The following is a 12617-nucleotide window of genomic DNA, read 5'->3' as shown; positions in this document are numbered from 1 at the left end:
TTCTTTCTTTTAGACTGAATTCCCAGATCCTTTGCTCCAATCCCTCGTTTTCTCCCACTGCTGTTTCTCAAATCTGTACCTCATCACTTCATCTCCAGGAGGCTTTTTCACATTTCACAGCGGATTTCAATGTGCTGGGGTGGGCAGCGAGGGGGAGAGTTACTGAGAACCACCGTTTTAGAAGCTTATGTTTTTGAGAGTTTATAAAATCCTCTCTGGCCTCAGAGGCTCTACATTGTTTCAATCCATATTTTCTTTGTCTTTTATGGCTTTTCATGTTTCACATCCAATAACCACATTTGCATCCAAAGCATGGATTTCCCGAGTTTGACAAAGCTGATCCTATGGATTCCATTTCCATAAATCCCTTAAAGTGTTTTAGCGACTTTGCTCATTTTGCAAAAGTCTCTGACAAAAACACAGGGGAAAACAATTGCTCTTGACATCACAACAGTTTAATATTTTAACTTATTCATTAAATTGTGCTTCACATCAATGGAAATCCTCAGTTCTACAAACTATCATTTTTAAATAGCAATAAAGGTTGATAATGTCACAATACAGTCCCCTAGTAACTGAGTTCATACATATTATTGTACAGAAATAAAAGGAAATATCTCTTAAGAGAAATAATTTACTATCTATTGAATAACTATCTTTACATCTAAAATGGGTCACCACATAAAGATCCAGATTTTTCTTTCCAACACTGAAATGATACATTAAAAGAGAAATAATGCAATCAAAGCCCCAGAAGTACTTCTGAGGAAGAAACAAAGGAAGGTGAAAAAAATGATCGTATGATTAACAAATAAATGTCAAGGAGGTGGAAGACAAATGTGACAATTACTGAAGTACACAAAACTTTTGCTCCTCAAAACACCGGTTTTTCTGGCAAGATGTCAATCTGGCCCTTTGATGAGTTCCCGTAATGCAGCAGAACGTGTAGCTCACAGAGGTTCCACTAATGTGCCAAAGGATGACAGCTGCAATCCTTTCCACAGACATCTTGGAACACAGGCTCAAGAGACACCTGTCCATCCGCGTTCTCGATCTGGAATACTGCTAGGTTAGCGTGAGTCCTTGCCTAGAAGTTCAAAGGCTTTTGTGTTGCAGATGTTGCTGGTGTTTATAGCTAGGCCAGTCCTCTGGAAATCTCTGCACCTCTGCCAGGCAGGTTGGTTCTTTCACATGCTATGAAGATGGGTTCATGTGCACTCCATCAGTTCATTAGGCTACAAAACACACAGGTTTCACAACCTGCCCACTTGCTCAGAAGGGCTAATTTGAAGTCTCAAGGAATTAGTTCAGATGTGTGTCCAGGTGAATGTGGTGAGAAGAGAACAGGCATTGGCTTATATCCAGTGGAGATGGTAGAAGGGGAGAAGAAGGTAGGCCGAAAGTGCCTTGGAGAAAGAACCCTCGCATGCTCCTCAGATGGCACAAAATGGGTAGACTCATCAGACCCAGCCAGCCCTAATACCCAGCCTGAAGACATGCAGTTGCTCTGGTGACCAGTGGAGTCACAGCAACTATGGGAAAGGAAAACCTTGGAGTCACAGCTGCGATCAGATCAGGGTAGTCTTGTGTAAGTCCAACCCAGCTTTCTCTTTGATCTGATCCTTCCAACTCAGCTTTCAGTCCCTACAACCATTTCAAAGCTCTGGTCCTGTCTCAAGATCCTCTTCACTCATTTCTTTCAAATGGCTAAAAGCATTATAGTCCATATGTTTCCAGAATGCCCTCGTTCTAGAGGACAGAAACTGTATCTTAGTCATTTTTCTATTTTTCAGTATTGCATGGCATATATTTAATTCAACTTTCCACCTTGGAAAGATGTGCCTCCTTTTAGAAGCCACAATTTCCTCTAGAGTTACTCCTACTCTCCCTAACCCCCATCTCTAAATGATCCCATTATACAGGACCTCGGATACAGATCACGCTTGATAAGGAATCAGATAAACTCTCTGTTTGCAGATTTTATGCTAGGACAACTTAAAGCATTTCCTCTCTCCAGTGAGTATGCAAAGGGACTCATTTAACAGCCAATGAAACCTTTAAGAATGAAAGCAGTATGTTGCTGAAAAAGTACCAAGAGCCTGGGGAAGAAGACATAAAAAAGGGAGTTTTTGTTGTTGTTGTTGTTTTGAGGAGGGTTTGTATTGATTTCCCTTAGTAAGGAGTTGTGAGCACATTCCCTTGGCCTTCATATTGAATAGGTTTTGAGTTGGATGGAGTAGACACCCAGCTAGAAGTCTTTGAATGCCTCCTCTGAGTTTTGGTCTCCCCTGCAACACCGCCTATCTCTTGGATATTTCATTCCTAATAAGAGGTCCCCTCACTGGAGGTAGGGAGCTGAGAGTAAACTTGACCAGTGTCTTTGGCATTTTCCATGTCAAAAAAGGTAAGGAAGGATATAAATCAATAAAGATTTAGATTTCATATTCCTGCAGTTCCCAATCCCAATACTGATGCTGAGCTGCAAAAAATAGTAGGAAAGGCTATGAAGTCAAAAGGCTGGGGCTCTAAGCAACTTTTTTGCTTATAAATTAGAGTCGTTGGGAAATCTTTCAACATCTCCTACTCTCCATCCCAAACTAGCAAGTGGCATAATGAATAGAGGTCCTATTTAGCACACAAGAATGTAATGAGGACCAAATGAGACAGCACATGCAAAAATGTTTTGAAAACCATTAAATGCTACACAAAGTGATGAATTTTAGTCTTATCTTTCACAAAACATATGATGAAGTAAGTGACATTAAAAAGCACTTGAAATATTGTTTGGTTCCCTTTTGTATCAGATACTGATCATCTTTATCAGTATTAATTTCCACATTGTTTCACATTTTTTCTTTAATAACAGAACCCCCTATGCTTATCAAGGCACATGACAATCAATAATAAAGACATTCCCTAGCCTTCTTTGCAGCTAGATGTGGCAAATGTCTAGGTTTTAACCCATGAGATGTGACTGGAAGCAATATGTGCAACTTCCCTCCACTTCCTCTCTACTACCTTAAATGTAAACGTGATGGCAGGAGCCATGGCAGCCATCTTGGTCCATGAGGTGGATGCAGCACATTAGGATGACAGAGCAACAGGAGAGAGCCTAGGCGTCTGGTAACGTCACACACCAGAACTGTCAAACCAGTTTGCCTTTAAGTAAGAGAGAAATAGCTTCCATGTTAAGTCACTGTTTTGAATTTCTGTGTTAAATCAGCTGAATGGGAATTCTATCCAATCCACTTATATTTATTTTTTAATGATCTATTCTTATCTCCTTGCTAGGTCTATCTTGGGGACTTTCTTGCCAATATTAGTACTTTCTCTACTCAGATTTTTAAAAAACTTACCTTAAAGGCATAACACAGAGTCCTCATACTTCAAACTTTTAATCAAACTAATTATGACAAAGTTACCTCCTTTAGATGAGAAGAAACACGTCTTTATCGTTTTTAATAAAAACACATGACATGCCTCACTGTTGTCTAACACTGATTGTTAATGTTGCCAATTACTTATGAGTATTCTAATAATTATCAGGGCAGTTTCCTCCAGTTTCCAAGAGCAGGCTGCCTAAAAGTTAGAAGGAGCCAGAATAAATGTGTATGTTAGTCCTTAACAACACACAGACACACACACACACACACACACACACACACACACACACACACACACGTGCACATATACACAAAGACGTCTCATCCTAATCTCCAATCTGGGTACTGGAGCTGCCAAGAGAAGGGAAAGAACTGTAGGAGTCAATTGGGTTACAGAACCCCTGGGGATTGTTTTTTTCTTTTTTGTCTTTTCTTGGGCTTTTGACACTGATATATCTGGAGCTGATTTGGTTCGGGGTTTAATGCTCCTGACTTCCATGGATCCTTAGGCCCAGATGCATTCTGCTGGCATCACTTCCCTGAGCATCACTCAGCGTGGAAGTGGGCAGTCAATTTTTGGAGAATAAACTGCATCCCTACCTCTCCATTTCTATCAACATAAGACCCCATGGGTATGACAAGTTTGCTGCTTTAGAATGAAATGAAATGAGGGAGGAACCCCATGTTGGTCTTTTTAATTTGCTCAGCACTGGCCTGGGGCCAACATAAAGAGCAGGCTCCCTCTGAACATCCTGATACCTGGTCTCAAGTGGAGCCCCATACATCATGCCTTCAGCAGAAGGCAGTGGAAGCCTTTGATACCAATCCCGGGGTGCCTAAGGAACAGCGTGAAGTGAGCAGGGGCTGCCTCCAAGTCTCAGTTATGCATGAATTCCTTGCCAAAATTTTAAAGTGAGTTTAAAAGAAACAATCCGAATGCTTTCTAACTTGTTTTGATTTTCCACATGACAAAACACTGGATATTGTGTGTGTGTGTGTGTGTGTGTGTGTGTGTGTGTGTGTGTGTGTCAGTCACAGAGGCAGGAAGAAGGATAATTTGCAGTCCTGCTATTCTAGGCAGAAAATTAGATCCTAACAATGAGATGAGAAGCTAGAGAGAGAGCCGCTCATTAATCCCAGCTGCAATCCTCCTTCCCTTCTTACCTTAGGAACAAATCATTGGAAATGGAGAAATATTTTGTGAGCCAAATCTCTACCAACTAACAAGCAATATTTAGTTGGCCCCTTTTAACTCACCCTTGTATATGGCTTAAAAAACAGAGCTGCCTAAAAAGTCAGTGATCTGTCAGCTCATTGATGGCTCAGTGATGTGGAGGGGGCTGGACTGACCCAAGGCAGCCTGGCTTTGGGTCAGTGTTAGCGTGGGGCTGTCACGGTCGGGCTACCCACATGGATTAGAGACAAATGCTTCTGGGAAATTGCAGCTGGCTTCTTGCATTATTGGCAGGAAGCTTTAGGTAGGACAAGGCCTTATTCCATATGGATATGGTGATGGAGTAAGAGAACTTGACCTTTTTAGTCAGCTCGACCTAGCTTACAACCCGTGGAGGGGCTACTTATTTTCTGTGGGCTTCACTTTTCTCATCTATGAAATGGAGACTAACAATATCCATTCGTCGTGCAGAATCTATTTAAGGTATGAAAAGGGCCTCCCTCAGTTCCTGGAGCAAGGGAGCCACCCGATAATGCCTTCTCTTGCACCCCAGATGACGCCACGCACAGTGAGAGAAGCATCTGCAGCTCTGTATCTGGTGGAGCTGCTGGACTTCCCTCCGTGCAGGTAAGCACTCCATGAATGCTTGTGGGCTGATTGACTCACAACCCCAGAGAGAGTATTCTGGAGGCTGACAAGTGGCTTAGGTAAAGCTAGCTTAAACATCAAACATGTTGGATATCAATGAAATAGGCTTTTCAATCTGATTTAGGGGTTTCACACATTTTGCCTTCAGCTCCTTGAAGGGATTGATCAGATCAATCCGTTGTAAAACTTCCCACTCACTCTGATCCTCCTAATAAATGCTAGACAAAGGCTTTCTCTTCCTTCTTCCATACATATCCCCTTACTATTCTATAAACTTCTTGTTATTGTAGTTGGGATTATGAAAAGGTGAAAATAAGAACTCGGCAATGCAGCACATTTCTTGTCCAGTTTTAGACACTCTGGACTGATTTACTGGCTGTGGCCACAGTCTAACAACAGGTAAAGATCGTGTGGGAAGAAAACAGTGATCAGGCTGGAGACATTCAAGATGCTGGGAGGCAGAGTCTGTCTAAACTCCTGTGATAACCATCCCATGAATGGTGTTTCATGTCTCCTGGCCTAATTCAGAGTTCTTATTCATTTAGTAACCTCAAATATATTTTGTATACATGCTAGCTAAGTTCCTATTCTTTGGGCCAAGCTTTTAAAAACATCTTTCTGTGGTGGCAAAATTTTAAGACTGGTAGTACCCCATTAAAGAACATAACTTCTCCAAAAAGGTTAAACCCTGAAATATTCCTTTAAAATCTAAGATTATGTGACCAGTTTAGAAATGTTAGGCGTATATTGATCTTCCTGGTATTTTTTTCTCTTAATTTATCATTCGTTCCTCACATTGAAGGCAACAATTGGTAAAGAGAGATCCCTTTAGGCATTAGCAAATAAGCAAGTTTTCTCTTAAATGCTCCTACCAATGTTGATTTCTCAGGGGCTACAACCTCCTCTATTCTGGATCCACTCCCCATTCCCTAAAAGATGGAAGGAAAGGCATGGCTTAAGGTTGTGGTGTCAGGATTTTGTAGGATGTGGCTCTCTAGCAATGGTCAATAATAGGATAATTTTGTTTCAAAACAACTGCAACAACAAAACACGTTACTTGTGATTTAAGTCACATTCAAATAGAGTTCAAAGATGACAGCTAACAGCCAAGTGGCGGTTGGTGTAAGACCTCATCTAAGGGCTGAAATGTTTTTCTCTTTCTCTTTATACTGACTGATATTCTCATAATGGGAGACAGTATGACATAGACCAGTTTCAGCAGAACATCCAAGCCATAATTTGGCTTTTCATGTGTGCCTCTGTGGGTTCCTGGTACCCAAACTATTCTATGCTCCTGCAAAGGAGATCACAGGAACTGTCTCCTTTTTCAGTGTGGCTCTCCTTGGCCTTCTAAAACAGTCTATATGGGATGCACTCCTACCCTACTTAATATCACCAATTGCAAAATGTCAAGAAAAGAAAAAAAGAACAAGACAGATAATCTCCAGCTGGATAAAAATGAAGACAAAGAAGGAAGCAGATGTCCAAATCAAGCACACACAGCCAGATGTCCTCATGGCCCAGCTTCTCCAAGGTAACTCAACAGAAGGTCAATGTGCCTGCTCATCCTCCCCATCCTGAGAGAGGAGAGGGCAGGGGGTCACCATCTCACCACTTGGCTGTTGTAGTCCTCGGTGACAGTCCCCTCTGCAGCCCCATCCTCTTTGGGCCACTGGTGGTCCCTGTGCTCCCGTTGCAGCCTCCGCTCCTCCCGCCGCTTCTGGCGGTCCCTCTGGTGCTCTAGCTGCTTGGTGTGGTGGTAGCGCTGCTGGAAGAGATCTTTTGCATACTCGTAAAGCTGCATGTCCAGGAAGTTTAGCTCCTCAATGCGTTGGCGGGCGCCCTCATTGATCTCCACGTTAGAAGCCCGCGTGATGTTGAACTGTGTGAAGGGGGAGATGAACTTGAGGTTGAATGTTCTCTCAAAGAGAAACTGTGTCTTCCTCTGGAACTCAGTGAGCCCAAAGAAGGCCATGTTCTTCAGGTTGTTCTTTGCACTCTGCAATAGGATGGTGTTTCTTTCACTCTCGTTCATGAAAGTCAAGTTGTAGCAGCCCACCAGGCTGAGGTCAGCCAGCATGCGCACCTGGCGATTGTTAGCCAGGTTGTAGCTGCAATCCATAAACTCCCGCAAGCTGACCCCAGACCAGTCATCCCCAGGGTAGCAGGTCGGCAGCTCATCTGGGGTGGGGCTTCTTCCATCACACATGTGAAGAGAGGTTTTCCACGTGGCACCTCTCTGGACGTGTTTCCACTCGCTCAGGTAACGTGACACTGGATCCCGTAACATTGTGATGTAATAGAAATTCCTAGAAGAAATTAGAGGAAGAGCGTCAGTAGTTGACAACTCTAACAGGAGGGATCTAAATTTCTACAATTTTACATCAGCATTGAGTCAAGGGACTCTTTTGCCAGATGTTCATGTGAGAGTACGTGCCTGCATTTGTGCCTATTGATGCGTGTGCACATGTTTCTATAAAGATGTATGTACCAGTTTTCAATGCTGAGTTTGTTGGGCTTTTCCTCCTTGCTCCAGTGTGGGGATGCATGAGGTGGAAAGAATAGATAGTTCATTCATTCATTCGTTCAGCAATTATTCACTGATAAATTACTACTGGCAATAACTATACCTTACATTTAGAGAAAATACCATGATTTTTAAGTTATTACCCATCTGCTGTTTCATTTGATTCTTACAGCAAACCTTTGTGGTAGATGTGGTTCCATATGATAGGGTTATATGAAGGAGGTGAAGTGATTTATCCAAGGACATGGGATTAGAAAGAACAAGGCTGAACCTGTATTCTCCTTAATCTCATTTTTTTTTCCTTTTTTTCTGAGAGGGAGTCTCGCTCCTTCACCCAGGCTGGAGTGCAGTGGCACAATCTTGGCTCACCGCAACCTCTGCCTCCTGGGTTCAAGCGATTCTCCTGCCTCAGCCTCCTGAATAGCTGTGATTACAGGCACCTGCCACCACACCCAGCTCATTTTTTTTTTTAATAGACATGAGGTTTCATCATGTTGGCCAGGCTAGTCTTGAACTCCAGACCTCAAGTGATCCACCCGCCTTGGCCTCCCAAAGTGCTGGGATTACAGGCGTGAGCCAGCATGCCTGCTGGCCTCCTTAATCTCTTTATACTGCTACTTGGGATTATGAGGTAGGTGGGTTGAGGAAGGATGGGTTGGGTGTGGAGACTAGTATTTACTGGGTGCCTACGATGTGTTAGGAACTGTGCTAAATGCTTTATGGATGCTTGCACAGATGATCCTCAAGACAATTTTGTAAAATGGGTTTTATCGTTACTTTTTAAAATAAAAGCTGAAGCCACAGAGGTTCAGAAAAGTGAAACTGGAGCAAGTCTTAAGTTAGGCCTATTTGATTTCAAAGCTCCCATGCTTTCCTGTACATCATATTGGTATTTAAATTGTAATTTCTATGTATTCACCACCTATTAGTGTTGAGGTTCTGTGGTTATTACAATCACAGATCTTATCTAATTCCACCTAATGGATTACTGAAAAGAAACCCATTATTAAATGGTTCTCTTTAGAAAAATCACATAGAGATCAGGATATCTGTGGTTTAAAAGGACAAGGGAAGTACTAAGAGGCAGGAAGAGAGATGGAGAAGTTGAGGAATGAAAGAGAAACAGCAGGCATTAGAGGAAAGTAAATACTGCTTTAAAATAAGGACAATCCTTTCCATTATTTGAGAAGCCTACCAATGGAATGAGCTGCCCACCCCAACCCCGTCTTTCCAGCACAGTCTGGAAGTCCATTTGTCAGGGAAGTCATAGAAAGGACCCCATTACGAAGCAGGCCCCCAAGCTGTCTTCCAATTCTCACACCCCACTGCAGCCTGTTGCCCTTTAGCACAAGCCAGTCTGATTCCAATCCAATTTTAGTTCAGTCCTTGGCTCCTTGAGGGGGGACAGCTCCAGAAATATAGGGTAGATCATAGTAACTCAGAGCTCCCCCAGGGAGAAAAAATTAGCCCTGCAATATTCCGAAAAGAACACCAGGCCTGCAGTGACACCCGTACAAATGTCTTGGTGCAATAGAGAGCCCAGAAACCAAGGCTGGTGCTGCCAGGTAGGCCTCAATGTGACCTAGCATGTACTCAGTGGAAAGCAGTATTACCCAGCATGCCTGTCCTTAACCTGGTGTCCAGAGGGCTGAACAAAACTAGGTCATTTTTCTTGATTCAACTCAGTGTCTGCTCTTCAAAGAAACTTGATGATAAAATAAATACACATATATAGATACACAGATATATAAGATAGATAGATTGACAGTAGGAGTCTGTTGAGGAATGACTTTTTATTACTACTGCATTGTCATAGTTTTCCAAATATCTGTGTTAGCAAAGGCAGCAGTTGTAGATATTCCTCCCCTGCATCACTCCTGTATGTTGTTAGGGCATGCATTTGTACTTCAAGATAAATGGTGGTGTGCCTGACTAGAGATACTCCTTGAGTTATGATGGGGTTACATTTCAATAACCTATTGTGATTCGAAAACGCCCTAAGTTGAAAGTGTATTGAGTACACCTAACCTACCAAACATCATAGCTTAGCGCCAAACTTAAACGTGCTTGGAACACTTGCATTAGCCAACAATTGGGCATATTTATCTAACATAAAGCTCGTTTTATAAAAAAGTGTTGAATATTTCATATGTTTATTAAATATCTTAATGAAAGTGAAAAAAACAGAATGGTTGTATGGGTACTCAAAGTATGGTTTCTACTGAATGCCTACGGCATTCCCATTATTATAAAGTTTAAAAATAGCAAGCCAAGCCCTCATAAATCAGACACTTTCTGTATATTTAAATCAAAGGATGTCTGATTCCTCAAAGACCTAAAGACAGAACTATCATTTGATCCAGCAATCTCATTACTGGGTATAAAGCCAAAGGAATATAAATTGTTCTATTATAAAGACACATGCACATGTATGTTCTCTGCAACACTCTTTGTGATAGCAAAGACATGGAATCAACATAAATGCTCATCAATGATCGACTGGATAAAGAAAATGTGGTATATATACACCATGGAATACTATGCATCCATAAAAAAGAATGAGATCATATCCTTTACAGGGACATGGATAGAGTTGGAGGACATTATCCTTAGCAAACTAACACAAGAACAGAAAACCAAATACTGCATGTTCTCACTTATAAGTGGGAGTTAAATGATGAGAACACATGGACACATAGAGGGGAACAACACACACTGGGGCCTATCAGAAGGTGGGAGGTGGGAGGAGGGAGAGGATCAGGAAAAATAACTAATGGGTACTAGGCTTAATACCTGGGTGATGAAATAATATGTACAACAAACACCCATGATACAAATTTACCTATGTAACAAACCTGCACATGTACTGCTGCACTTAAAAGTTAAAAAAAAAAAAAAAGAAAAATTGAAAAAAAGTTGCAGCAGTTGGGAATTTGCTCTTCCCCCCTTCTTCTCAAAACATTCACTTCTATTTCTTAGTTAAAAGTTGATGTTATCACATCAAGACAGGTTCAAAGCAGAAGAGAACTGCTTTGCCACCACACTCTGATAATTGGCTTTGGTAAGAAAATTTTAGCATTGATTTCAAAGGAATGGTTAAGAAAGAAAAGGAAAAAGAAAATGATGCAATATTTTGAGTGTGTGTGGGAACTAAGAGTCAACAGAAAGAATAAGAAGCTCAATAGAGAAGCTAAATCAATGGAAAAGAACACATTCCTAATTCCCAAGAAAGGGAACTCAGTCTCTAGAGATGCCTAATAATTATAGAGGCAAAGAATAAATTGTTGAAGACTTAGATTTAAAGGAGATACTTTATTCATTCAAGACTAACTGATCAATTCCTATACCATTTAGAAAAAAACTACTTTTTTCAAGATCTTGGGGCAAAAGTTTTCTAATTTTGTTTTCAGTTGTAACAGCAAATTTTTTATTTAGATAAACTCACTGAAACACTTGGATGTCAAATGCTTTACCTATAGTCTGGTGCCCAAGACCCTTGATGTAGCAAACTTGTGAAGTGCCAGGCTTGGCGCTAAGTAACAGTCTAACCCATTCCAGAATCCTATGAGATGTGTGCATATTATGATTTATTTTTATTTCACTTAATGTTGAATAAACTAAGGATTTGGGGAGATAAAATAAGCTGCCCAAGGTTATATTCGTAGTAAGTTATAGAACTTGGATTAATCTGGTCTGATATACTAAAAAAATCATCACTATATTATAAGAAGGAAAACCTCCTATTGTGTAGGAAAAAACTCAACCTAGTATGTGTTTTACTTGCCCCAGGTAAAATGAATTTTTAAAAAATACACACCAACTAAAAGCAACTTTTTAAAAAATGAGAAATGTAATGGTACAATGTTATTCTGCTTTTTAAAATGAATTGATAAGCTACAATATTTAAAACAACATTTTCTATATTCTGTTATCTTGATTGTCTAGCCTTACCACTAGGGTAAGCCAGGAAGTTCTGAAATGTGCTAAAGAAACTTCAAAATCTTTAAGTAACATTCACTTTCCTTTAAATCAGGAGGTGAAATTTATTGAAACTGCCAAGGACAGACCAGTCTGAGCTCTTGCTTTTGCCAATCACCATTTTCCATGACTCTGTTGTCTTTCACTGTGACAGAATGACAATTTTCCCAAAAGGTCAGTATGGCAAACAGAAAGTGACTGACACAGCTTCTGGGCTCCAAGAGGAAATACTGATGATAAAGTTGTGCTCAGAGTGGATATTACTATAGTTGAATATCATACGGCATGTCATTATTAATCCTGCTTTAGTCCTATGTTGGGACTTGTTCATGTTTCAGACTTTTGTCTCAGCTAAGAAAATTGGCCACAGACCTTCCAGTACCATCACTCCACTGGAAATCTTTATTCCACATAATCTTAAATCTGACTGAAACTGGTTTAGGCTTAAAATGGCTTTGGTTCCAAATTTAACTTTATTCAGTTTAACATTGCATCAAACATTGACTAGCCAAATTATAGCATGATATTTACATGAGTAAAATAAGTCCTAAATGTCTTGGAGTTCTATCAGCCAAGGGGGTCAACTTGAAACTACCTCTGCTCTGACATCAAAACATAGAAATTTCCTAGTGGAACATATTTACTGATGAAGTATAAAGTCATCCTATCTTATGGTTCTGAATCTGAGTGGCTAAAAGCATCTGGAAATCACTTTAGACAGACATATTCTCGTGTACATTTTGTTTGTTTCAACTCTGCAAAGCAGACTAAATAGAAAGTTAGAAGTAATAATAAACCAATAGGGTTGAAGAACGCAATAATAAATGATAAACCAATAGGGTTGAAACCAATAGGGTTAAAGAACACTCTACTGAAGAAAAAAAACTGAAAATGTGATTAATGAAAT

The 12617-nt window shown here is 40.6% G+C and overlaps 1 protein-coding gene across 1 annotated transcript in view; it reads right to left on the bottom strand.

The window, feature by feature from the left end:
* Positions 1 to 433: 433 nt before the first annotated feature.
* Positions 434 to 12617, bottom strand: part of HS6ST3 (heparan sulfate 6-O-sulfotransferase 3) — a 761225-nt gene continuing 749041 nt past the window's right edge. The window contains exon 2 of the mRNA XM_005586119.5: positions 434 to 7514. Within this exon, the coding sequence (XP_005586176.1) occupies positions 6806 to 7514 (709 nt within the window). The 3' untranslated portion in view covers positions 434 to 6805. The remainder of the gene's footprint in view (positions 7515 to 12617) is intronic.

Source organism: Macaca fascicularis, chromosome 17, assembly GCF_037993035.2.
Source record: "Macaca fascicularis isolate 582-1 chromosome 17, T2T-MFA8v1.1".
In the NCBI taxonomy this organism is placed as follows: Eukaryota; Metazoa; Chordata; class Mammalia; order Primates; family Cercopithecidae; genus Macaca; species Macaca fascicularis.
Note: the sequence above shows the minus strand (reverse complement) of the source record. Positions and strands in the feature narration are given on the sequence as shown.